The sequence below is a fragment of the Protobothrops mucrosquamatus genome, unplaced genomic scaffold (assembly GCF_001527695.2).
Source record: "Protobothrops mucrosquamatus isolate PMUCROS unplaced genomic scaffold, P.Mucros_1.0 scaffold_127, whole genome shotgun sequence".
NCBI classification, from domain to species: domain Eukaryota; kingdom Metazoa; phylum Chordata; class Lepidosauria; order Squamata; family Viperidae; genus Protobothrops; species Protobothrops mucrosquamatus.
In genome coordinates, this window is record NW_015386203.1 from 361,660 (window position 1) to 374,193 (window position 12,534).

General features: G+C 38.0%; 1 protein-coding gene across 1 annotated transcript in view; it reads left to right on the plus strand.

Moving 5' to 3' along the window:
* The window catches only part of LOC107288747 (E3 ubiquitin-protein ligase RNF213-like), a 79,439-nt gene that overhangs the window by 50,684 nt on the left and 16,221 nt on the right, over positions 1-12,534 (plus strand). Inside the window, exons 32-38 of the mRNA XM_029284421.1 lie at positions 3-110; positions 912-1,022; positions 1,737-1,979; positions 2,980-3,061; positions 4,660-4,694; positions 4,911-5,005; positions 11,065-11,224. Of these exons, the coding sequence (XP_029140254.1) occupies positions 3-110; positions 912-1,022; positions 1,737-1,979; positions 2,980-3,061; positions 4,660-4,694; positions 4,911-5,005; positions 11,065-11,224 (834 nt within the window). The remainder of the gene's footprint in view (positions 1-2; positions 111-911; positions 1,023-1,736; positions 1,980-2,979; positions 3,062-4,659; positions 4,695-4,910; positions 5,006-11,064; positions 11,225-12,534) is intronic.

Genomic DNA, 12,534 nt, shown 5'->3' on the forward strand with positions numbered 1-12,534 from the left:
GTCGCATTGATCGATTCCTGGTTTGTGGCAAAGACTACAAAGCCATACGGAATGCTGTGGGGGAAGCATTGATAAAATGCGAGACAGAAGCCATGGCAGCAGCCCTGAAGGTAACTTCTTTCTTTCTTTCTGAGCAGCTTAGCTCTTCTTGGTTGGCAGGAAGGGGGGCCTTCTCTGATTTGGTAATAAGCACAAAGTATAACTAGAGGATTTCTCAGATGCTCCAGTCATTTCTGTTTCTATTTATTAGCCATGCTGGACAAAAAAAAGAGAGATTTTTGTTGATACTGTTTTTAAAGAGCCAAATGGCATTCTGGTATTTGTTCTCCAGTGTTAGATACCCAGTTTGAAAATTTGGAAGAAAGTTTTACTGTAATTGTTTACAAATGAAAACTATTCTTCCTTCAGAAATAGCTCATAGCCTGTTTGAACCAGTGAACCCCTTTGGGATTTAATTCTCATGGCAGCCATAGGGAAATTTACTCAATTTACTTAATTTACTTAATTGATTGGTGTGGAAGACAGATCGGCTTACAAAGAGAAACTCAAAAAGATAAAAAATAACTTAGTCCAAATTACTTGCACTAGTTGGTAGAATAAATTTGACTGCCGGATTGGAATAGAGATTCTTATGCAAATTTGTGCCATTCCCTTGCCTGGTTTTCCCTTTACAGTTGGTGAGAAAACTTTCACAAAACACCTTGGTCTAGCTGCTTATAGGTTAGTCTAGGAAGATTTAAACTACTATGATTCAATAGCTCTTTGGAATTTGGAGTGTAAGGCTGTGTTTTATTAATTCTGGTTTTATTCTGTGCTCTTAATCATTCTGTTACCAGCCAAAGATGGAAACTGTACTCCTGGTTATCTTGTCTCTTTTTAATAGTTTCGGCTATTTGTATCTTTCCCTTTAGGCATATAAGGACTCCAGCTCTGCACCGGCAGTTCATTTTCTTTTGACTATCTTCAGAGAGCTCACATCACTGTATAGATGCAGAGACCCAAATGCTCACCCTAAGCAGAAGGTGAATTCGTTTTCATTGTGATCTGCAAATAAGGGCTATTTTAAATGGAAAGGTCCTGCTAATCATAGAAATGACTGGGCTGAACTAAATATAGGACGGTTGTGCGCAAAACCAAGTGTTCTGTATTTTCTCCTCAGGAAACTCACAGCAACAGTTTTGAGCTCAGATCATTTCATGATCAAACATTTTGCACATCCCGAATGGGTTGTGGTTTCTTTCAGGTGTTTCCATTTGGAAAATTTGTGACAAGGCTGTACCTGTAAACCAGACCTGGGCATTTTAAGGCCCACATCTGGCCCGTGGGCAGTCCCAGTCCAGCCCGTGGTGGCATCGATGGCAGGGGGCTGGGTGGCAGGGGGCAGGGCAGTGGTGGCCTTCCACAACAGTCTCAGTTTCTCATGTGGCTCCTTGGGAAAATTAATTGCCCGCCCCTGCTCTAAACTAGATAGGATTTCCATATGCCTGTTTTCTGTATTGCTACTTGTGTTTTATGTTAGTGGATTCATACCTGTCCTGAGGTCTCTTAGTATTACTATATTGTAATTTTCCTAGAATCACTAAAGCAGGCAGCAAGCAACTGCTGGTAACAAAGTGCAATAATATTAAATGAATGAGTGTGTAAATAAGTAAATAATTAATCATTGTTATGTCACAGATTAAGTCTTTTGAACCTATGAGACAATCTTATTTACCTTTGTTTCCTCCTTTATTCAGCAATGTGATATACTTAAAGAATTCATCCAGAACTCCAGGGTTTTTCCATCTGCAAAACTGAAGGCATTTGCTGAATCTCTTGTGTCTAATCAGCTCCCCTTGCTGACCCTGCCCCCTCTGTCTTTCGGCCACAACACGATGGTGATTGAAATGGCAGTTCACACTGCAGTTGTTTTGTTTTGTGGCCAGAATCGAATCCTTCAACCTCTAAGGAATCTGGCATTCTCACCTAATATCATGCTGGTAAGGAAGTTCATGCTGGACTTCTGTTAGTTTTTTAATTTAAAGTCTTTTTTTAAAAGCATCCTGCCTCTTTGTTAACTTGAATATTCAGTAAGATTAACAGCTACTATAATATGTAATGCAGATTTTTAAAAAATACAGAAATGAACAATGCTCAAATTAATGAGCAAGAAATCTAGAAAGCAGTTCTAGAGGCAGAGAGGGTGAGTATCAAACCCTCCATAACTTGGGAATGTTCTGTGGCAAGAGCCTCTCTACATATTTTAACAACTGGACGGATCCATCATGGGAGAGGCTGTCCTTCAGAGAACCACACCGTAGGCCATTTAAAGCCGTGTTTCTTAATCTCGGTGACTTTAAGATGGGTGGACTTCAACTGGCTGGAGAATTCTGGGAGTTGAAATCCACCCATCTTAAAGTCACCAAGGTTGAGAAACATTGATCATTAAATATAGCATTAAATATAAACACCAACCGCTTAAATTATGTTCAGGAAACATTTGGTATAGGTACAATGGAAGTGCAGGATCTTTTACTGGTTAATAAATTGTATAACATGCCAGTTAAATCTTCAGAGGTAATGCTGGGCAATAACAGTAGTACTTAGACTTATATACCACTTCATAGTGCTTTACAGCCCTCTCTAGGTGGTTTACAGAGTCAGCCTATTGCCCCCAACAATCTGGGTCCTTGTTTTACTGACCTCGGAAGGATGGAAAGCTGAGTCAACCTTGAGCTAATCTGGATCAAACCTCTGGCAGTGAACAGAATTAGCCTGCAATACTACATCCTAACCACTGCACCATGATGGCTCAAACAAACTAGTTTATTTCCTAGCTTCCCCTTCTGTTTATTTATACCTTTATAATTTTGAGATAATTCTCAGTTTTTACTTTTTAATTATATGAGAAAATGAGTTTGGAGCAGTTAAATCAGTCAGAAATAATCACTGTGTATTATTTAATATCATGATTCAAATTTTCATCTGTTCTTTTACCAGAATGCTTTTCTGCCAACCATGCCAGAAGACATGTTGACTCAAGCTGTGCAGTGGAAGTTAAAGGAAGTAGTTCATTGGTATAGTGAGTATCAACCTTTGGAGTATATGATGGGAAAGTCATAACAGACATATCCAGACTATAGATCTGAATAAACTTGGCTACAACCAGAACATATTTTCATACGTCATAGGGATATAAGTAATGTCCATTTTGGTGATGGTCCTCAAATGATTAGCCTTGTGACCTACATGACGATATTTAAGAAAATGTTGTTGGACTATAAGAATATAGGTCTGGGGTAAAGGTGGCAGGGGTGGGCGTGGAGGGGTGGAAGAGAGAACTATTGACAAAATCATAGCCATGAAGACAATGGCTAGTCATAAAAGACCATTTCATAGAAGGGCAAGCTAAAGCATGTAAAATGGAAATTAAACCTGAATGTAAGATAAAGATGTCATTGAGCTCCAAAACACAAACCTGCTCTATTGAAACCAACTGTTCTCTTTTCACACTCAATCCTTATCTCCATCACAAATGTCTCTATGTAGGATTGCCCTCTCCCTTACACCCTTTTTATGCAGCCTTTTCCTTTCTTCTGCACCAACAGGCATTACCAAGTCTAGCTGTGGTTTCTAGCTTCTTTATGAACCAAGGAGAAATTTATGCACAATGACAAGAGGTTAAGAGCATGGCATTTTGTAGAGGAAATGAAGGTGTAAATTCAATGGTGCCCATATTGTTCTATCTGCCAATTTAAGCCATTTGCCGTGAGATCAGGGGTGTCACTTTGTGATAGTTTAAAGAAGCTCACAGACTATGATTTACAGAAATGGGAAATATTTGTAAAGAAGTTTACAAATAATCCTGCCCTAGTGGTTACATGCAACAAGAAAGTAAAAGCATCACTATTTTCTGATCATACATATCAATGCCATTAACAGATACAGTGATGATCTGCAAAATTGCGCAATCCATCTCTGAAAGCAGCCAGCAAAATTTATTTTTAAAAGGAGTTTTCATCAGGCAATACAGTAGAATTGGATGTTAAAGTGTTGTTTGGCTCAGATGCAGTTTTAGTTGGAGAAAAGTAGAAAAAATTTTTTGGAAAGATAATACTTTTAGTCTTGCTGCTATATTGATGTACAAAACCTTTTCAGTTGCATTTGGTTTCTACAGCACAGGTGTATACATTTTCCCCTGAATAGTTGTCCCATCATTTTCTAAGAAATAAATGCTAATACAGCTTTCATATTTACTTCTGTTTCATATGATATTGCTGTTCTTGAAGATTCAAAAATCAAACTCTTCAATGTTAAGTTCTATAATGCCTGTCTCACCTAAGAGACTGTGGTTCATAATAAAACAATAAACACACACGAATAAAAGCATAGATGAAAAAGACTCAAGTACAAAGATAAAAGGTACAAGTTAAAAGTAAAAACCAAAATTAAAAAAATAATAATCTTGAGGATTTCACAGGCAATCTTTCTGGTATTTAGTTAAGGAAAGTATGACATGTTATTTCCACGTTGAATGTCTTTTTTCCCCCTTTGTTTTATCTATTTTTTACAATGTCATTAGCTTTTTGAAGTTAGATTATAATGATGAATCCTGAGAATAATTTAGAATTCTTGGCAGCATTGTACTGATTTACTTTTTGCTTTTCTTTATTCAACTAGTATGTCCAAATGGTCACCCCTGTGTTATTGGAGAGGTAAGAAATGGAAAGAGGGAGGGAGGGATACATATATGTATATATTTCCTCAATATTATATATTTCTTAAGGCAACATTTTCTCAGCCAATTAAGTCAATATTATTACCTTGATTAATAATTTATAAGTGATATTCTAAGCACATGGTAATTGGACTAAAATGAAACAGTGAAGAACTATTTTTGTTCTCTTTTTTAATATTTGCTTTTTTTTCAGTGTGGTCAGCCTATGCATCGTAGTCGTTGTGTTGATTGTGGTATTCAAATTGGAGGTGAAAACCACATGCCAGTGCCAAACTTCCAAAGAGCAAGGTTTGAATTTCAATTTCTTGGAATTCTGAGAGAAAATTTTATTTATAAATGTCGATGAAAAAAATGAGGCATTTACTGATCTTTTGGGTATACAAATAGTTTCCCTGCCTGGCAAATTAGTTTGAATATCAACTGTGGACTCCTAATGTCAGTTTTCATTCTGAGTAGCTCTAGCTAATTTTGATCTTACTATGCCCACTCTCCTAGTCTCTTTGGTCTGAGGTCAGTTCATCAGTATTTATAATGTGATGAACCTAGCATGCAAAGGGATAGATATAAATGTAACCTTGTGTTCTTGGTGCTCTCTGAGCTTGGTTGTTGTCTTGCAGATGTTTCAGTACTCAAACTAGGTAACATCTGCAAGAAACATCTACAAGAAACATCTGCAAGACAACAACCAAGCTCAGAGAGCACCAAGGACCCCTCATTTTAACCCTGATCTACAAATATGGAAGAGTTTTGAGTTCAAAAAGGAGAGTGTTTCTATTGCTAGGCAAAGTGCACAAGGAAGTCAGTGGTTGTCAGACAAGCTAAAATTTCTGAGATTTCATAGAAAAGGTTTTCATATACTAAGAGCCAATTACAACAGTTTCAAGTATGAGTCTATAACTGTTAGTTGTCATCAAGAGATCTTCCAGATGGTGGAAGATTCTCACACATAGGCTGAGAGAGAACCCTTTTAGAATCTTAGAGAATCTAAGCTCCAAAGCTTGGAGATTTGATGGGATTCCCACCCTTTGTTATTTGTTTATGATTACACAGTCATAACACATTCGTTCTCTGAGAGCTTTGTCAGTCCTTTTGAAATTATTTACTGTATTTTGTGTCCTGCGTTAGATTCTTGTAAAAGAACCACAACAAGCTTGTCGCAATTGCTCCACCTATTTGTGAGCCCCATTTGTGAGCAGTAATTAAGAATTGCAGACCCTAAGGCAGCTGTAGCCTTTTCACCTACATTCCTCTTCTGGGCCAAGAATTTCTCTGGGGAGAAGTGTAGAAGAGAGTTCGTAGAGGTCGAGGTCCCAAAACGGTGTAACGACGGTCGTGAACCTTTAGTGATCTTTTTAATTTGGAAAAACTTTCCAGACCGGGTAAAAAGGGTAAGTCTCGTTTTTAGTCCACCGTCAAGACCGTTACATGTTCTTCTTCTTGAACTCTCCTCACTAGTTTCTTTCTCAAGAGGAACATGTTGCCTTGTGTACCCCCAAAATTGGATACTTTCAATCCAGGTAGAGTTTCATTCCCTATTGATGCTTCACCTGATACTCTATCCTGCTTCTGTTCTTGGGGAAACCTCACCATCTTGTAAGTCCAGTCAGCATTCTTGTGGAGAGCTATTGCATAAGATATAGGAAAAGTTACTTTTATTTTCTGAATTCTTCATCGTTTGAAATCCAATAGTCCCTTATTTGGATAGTTTTGAGTGTTCTCTTTAAGGCTTTTCCCATTGTTATAAAAATGATGAAGGGCATGCAGGACTGAGTTGTGGTCTCATACCATTTGTATGAATACGTACTAAATCTGATCCCTCTGGATGCTATCAGAATTATTTCTTCTGTAGTAGGTATCCATTCTCCTAACAAAATCTATTTATTCTACTTGAGTACTTACTGCATTATTGTTCTCCATCTTATTTTCTTCTTCTGTAACACCCTTTACCTTTCAATTTTTTCCCTTATGGAAAAATGGTTACCCTGTGTTTTGTTGGCTTGCTTTTACTTCTCCAATTCCAAAGTCTATGGAAAACTTCATTGAGAGAATTCATACTTTCTCTTTTCTGGAAATCAGCCATTGCTAACTGAAGAACTGTGATTCATTTAACAACTGTGGCAAGAAAAATCGTAAAATGGGGCAAAACTCACTTAACAACTGTCTCGCTTAGCAACAGAAATTTTGGGCTCAATTGTGCTCATTAAGACGAGGATTATCTCTATTACATTTCTAGTTGTTTGAGGAGCTGGCATTACTCTTTAAAGCCCTAAGAGATTGACAGACAGACAATCTAAGGCAGAGCGAGTACCAGCTGAGGAACTGGGGGTGCTTTTCAGCCTTCTGGCTTTCCAGGAGTAGCAGCAGGTTCTGTACTGATATGGTGATGACAATGGAAAGGGCAGAAATGAATTCTTTTTTGCTCTGCTTTTGGTTCCCCCCCCCCAGGGTTTTAAAGATAAGAATGGGAGTAGGATCACTCCTATTTTCCCCAGAGAAATGGGATCATTTGGTGGCCAAATTCATCAGGGTGTATTAGGGAGGTGTAAAAGGGAGCACGGCTTCACAGGTTGCTCATGCCTGCTACAACCAGTCTCCATTGGCATCCGTTGTCAAGAGGATCATCTTTCTGGCAGGCAAAGGAGAACCTTCTCTTGCGTTCTTCCCAGACTCTAAATTGCCTTCTGTCCAAAGCTGAATTTGCTTTTCATTCCCTTGGCATTAAGGCAATCAGAACATTGTTGAAAGAAAAATCTTCAGGGTCCAGTCTAAGCTGGGAATAAACAAAATGGAGACTGCTTTAGAAAGAAGGTTGTAGTTTATTGAAGAGCGGAGCCAGACAGAAATGAGGCTCTGGGAAAGTTGACCACATGTAGCTGGGAGTGGTGGGCTTTTATACCTTCTTGGGCCTTTGTGTTTGAAGTTCTTCCTGTTTGAGGCTGTTCCTGTGTCATGAACTTTGACCTGAGGTTCAGTGTGCCCTTTCGGTATTCTGATAGAGGTGGGTTAATCCTATTATGTCCTAAAGGTCACATCCTGCTTCTCTGGGGCTGTGGCTGATGGCTTTGTGTTGGATTTTTTGGTGAGGGGTTGCTGATTCTTATCCTATCACTCTGTTGTTGTTAGCTATCAAATCATATTCCAGGGGATTTTCAAAGATACTGTCTTGAATGGGCTATCTGCAGGTAGTATTTGCTCATGAATGGGCCTCAGTCTTTCTGAATGGGATTATCAAATCTGCATTTCTACAGACCTGGCCTCTGAGTTTCTGGCTGGGGCTATTAAAGAAAAACTGGACCTGCTTTTCTGCCTTTAAGATCCTTTGGGGAAATATAATATTCTGCCTTTTTAATATCCCACAAACTATTTCCTTCTCTTGGAGGGGGGGGTGCTGTCCTGCTACAACATGCATATCTCTGTTGTTAATGAATTTAACATTAATCTAGCTGCCTCACTTCTTGAACAGAAATGTGGAATACAAAGCCAATGAACTGCTATAAAATGTAAATAATTCTGGGATTTTGTCATTCTTTTGTGAATTTTTGCAGGATTTTAGCTTTTTCTAGTTTACTAAATGTTCTAATTGTTAATGTAATTTTGGGTGCTCTGTATGTTGCTTGAGAAGCAATAGTCAAAGTATTTCTTATATCCTCCAAAATGCCTTCTTTATGTGAAATGGGAAGCAACACTAAGGCACTTAATTATTTTTTTTTCTGTTTTATTGTGGAAGCAACCATTCCATAGCACTTACAGTTTTTGAGTGAGATTATTGTAGTGAATTAGCAAGACTTCAGGACTGTAGATTTCTGCAGAGACAGTTGTGCTCAGTCCAATCTGAGATAAAAGATGGGGATATTTTTTTTCCTGTAAGTTTATTTGCTTACATCAAATTTTTCAGATTATTTTCTGTCTCTGTGCTTAGCCATGGGATGTAACGGGAAATATTACTACCATCACCATCTTCTTGCTTTCCTCTCATATAGGAGAAAATGGTTCTTTTGTATACACAAAGCAAGGCAAAGTACCAAACGTTCCATTTTAAGTTTTGTTAATCATTTGAATCCTGTTGCCTAACTCCCAAGTTTGTTGCTTTCATCACATTTTTCGGGTACAAGAAAAAATAGTTTTGAGGATCTCTACTAAATTCTATTTTTGCATCTACATTATTTGGCTGCAGGCTTTCCAATAAAATTTACAGCAGCCAACTACTTGTGCATTTCTTCTGTGTATCTCAAACACCTCATTTAGATGCTTCTGAATGATTGATACTTCAGGATGTCTGCACAGACTGGTCAACCATCTTTCTGCCTTTTTCTGCTCTACTAATCAGGCCAACCTGGGATAACGCAGCAATCACTGCTTTCAGATGGTATTTGATACTACCAACCCTTTTTCTTTCCATGACTCAGGAATATAAGAACAAAACCAAAAGGGGAGGGTTAATCTTTTCTTTTCCTGCCAATTGAAAAACCCCAGGTCAGCATAAAGCCATATTCTAGTAATACGTTTGGGGAAGCTTAGGCATTCTGAGGCAAGCTCCCCTACAATTGGCATCAAAGCTATCTGTTTAAACAGTTCTGAAAGTTTTAAAATTACAACAACAAAGAATACCATAAAGGGCTGTTAAGGTAGAAAAAATGAGACTTAAGAATAGGTAGGTGCATCCAAGGTATTAAGTTTCTGGGAGAGAATCATCTTTGATAGAAACTAGGGTTAAGCACACACTAAAGAAAATTAAACCCTAAAGAAAATCAAATTCTCTCTAGTATTCACTGCAGCTAGAAATTTCTGTGAGCCCAATTTCTTCCTGAGTCCTGGAAGAAATTACAGTGTGTTCCAAGGGGGAGTCAAAAGAAAAAAAAGTCTCCATTAAACTCCTGATTTGCTATCTAACATCAAGAGTGGCTAATCATTTTTTTTTCCTAGAAATGTGAAGGTTTAGTTTACCACTCATTGTGGATGCTTTTCTTTCTAACTGGAATATTTAAAATTCACACTGTTAGAGGTACCTGTCACATCTCATTTTGAATTCAACACTATTAGCATGCAGATCAGAAGATAATCTGGACGAATAATGAGGTTTTTTTTGTTTCCCCTTTCTCCTGAAATTTCTCTGTATCAGTCCATTCTATTCCCTCGTGACCCATCCCATCCCTGAACAAAACGAACAGAATATTTGTTTAAGATGCTTGCTAGGATTACTTCAGCAATCATATAATGTATTTAATTTGGTTTGCAACAGTTCCTTAGAGAAAGTAAATACTGCTAGAATGGAACGGAACGGAATGGAATAATAACTTTATTGTCACTTTGAATGTACACTAATCGGCATACATTAAAATGAAATTTCGTTGTATACAGCTCTCAAAGGGTCACTACCTCCAATATACACTACATAAATATGACAAAAATAAATAAATACAGAATTATGCATATACCCACATACATTATATGACACAGAGAAACAACAGTCTTTCTGTGTATTACATAATATAAAGATATTCCTCACTTAGAACCACAATTGGGCCCAAAGTTCTTGTTGTTAAGCAAGACAGTTAAGTGAGTTTTGCCCCATTTTACAACTTTTCTTGTTTCAGTTGTTAAGTGATTCATTAGAGTTATTAAGCTAGTAACAAAGTTGTTCAGTGAATTTGGCATCCCATTATAAATATAAACCAGTTGCCAAGCGTCCTAATTTTGATAATGTAACCAGTGGTGGGATTCAAATAACTGAACATCTGGTTCTCTGCGTGGATGCCGGCCTGGGCCTCCAAGGCCTGGAATGGAGTTCCGGAAGTGACATCCATGCACTTCCTGTGGGCTGTTCTAGGCCTGGGAGGCCTGCAGGCCTCCAAGGTCTAGAACAGACTTCCGGAAGTGACATCAATGAACTTCCGGTGGGCTGTTCTAGGCCTGGGAGGCCTCCACCTGGCCTAGAACAGACATCCAGAAGTGACATCTACGCGCTTCCGGTGGGCCCTTCTAGACCTGGGAGACCTCCAGGCCTCTGAGGCCTAGAACAGACTTCCAGAAGCAGCATGGGTTCAGCCGGTTCTCCGAAATCAACAAAATTTAGCTACCGGTTCTACCTGTGCGAACTGGCTGAATCCCACCACTGAATGTAACCCTGGGGATGCTGCAATGGTCGTAAGTGTGAAAAATGGTCATAAGTTACTTTTTTCAGTGCTGTTGTAACTTCAAACAATCACTAAATGAATGGTGGTAAGTTGAGGATTACTTATATCTACCCAATTTTGGATGATAAATACTTCTTTATAATTCTTATTATCTGGAAATCATTGCAGAATAATAGGAAAATGTGCAAATTTCCCTGTGTGATATTTTTGCAGCAATATTCGGGACAGAACTCAAACGGGCCACATACTTGGAGATCCTAGGAAAAGGGATCCAGTGATCACACCAGAGAGGGAGTTGTCTCCAGCTGCACTAATTCTGATTCGCTTGCTCACTCATTTGGCATTGCTTCTGGGAGCCTCAAATGATGTCCAGGTATTTGTTTTGCACAGAAATTGCAACTTACCTGTTTTTTTCTGAAATGCAGTATACACAAACAGACAATGACTTATTTAAAATGGAATTACTTTAAAAAAAATCAGGTTTTCTCAGTATTATGAAAAGAAATAATTATAGATGCTAAGAATACAAGGTTATAATAGTAGCCATGTTATAGTAATATAGTACTAATTATAAAATAACAATTTCATTAAAGCAGCATAACTACAATTCTGTGTTTAATGATCATGGAGCATAAGACGCCCTGGGTCCTGCCACTGTTGCATGCATGCTTCAAAGTTGCCAGGAAGCAAAGTGGAAACCATGATCTTCTAGAGCAGAGTTTTTCAAACTTGGCAACTTTAAGATGTGTACACCCATCCAGCATGCTTAAAGTTTCCAAGTTTGAAAATCACTACTCTGGATGAAGTCTTATATTTCCTTTCCCTCAGATACTTGGCTTCACTTCTTTCACACCCATCCTGCTTTCAAAAGTGGCCTGCATAAGTCCACCTTACACTAGAATTAGCTGCAAATGTGATTTGCTTAATGAAATCTGTAGTTGGCTATTCTCTGTAGTTAGGGGTTGTAGTTAGCTATTCTCTGACTTGCATTCTTGGCAAAAAGTATGCAACCTGAAATGTCTGGGGTCTTTTTGTTTTTGATGTGAGTGCTCATTGCCCATAGAGAAATATTATTGATATTTTTAATAACACATTGAAAATAATTTGCATTTCAGAACTCAGTGAAAAATGTAATCATGTAGCATGTTCAAAATTATGTTTTTCACTCAATTCTAAAATACAGATTCCTTTAGTTTCAATGTATTACTAAAAATATCAATAATGCTTCTTTGGGCAATGAGCACTAGCATCAAAAACAAAAACACCCCAGGCATCTCAGGTTGCACACTCTTTGTGAAGAATGCAAGTCAGAGAACCAAGATGTTGGACTGGCACTTGGAAAACTCAAACTTAAATCTATCTTCAGCCATAGAATTTGCTGGATGATTATCATTCCAACTTACTTTTCAGGGTTGTTACTACAGGAAAAATGGAGGAAGGGAGCCCTGTTTTATGCCGGTTTGAGCTGTTTGTGGAAAGATAGAATAGAAATCTTAACAAATCAATAGATTGACAGAGTAGTGCTTGATTGTGGTAGCAGAAAATTAAAGTCAAGAGAATTGTGGGCTCCCCTTATATAATAGTGTTGTATTCATTTATTTGTAAGTTAAAGGGATATATTTAAAATATTTGCTTAAGTACCTACCTTTGTCATTAAATGTTCATTCACAAGTCATGTAGAGA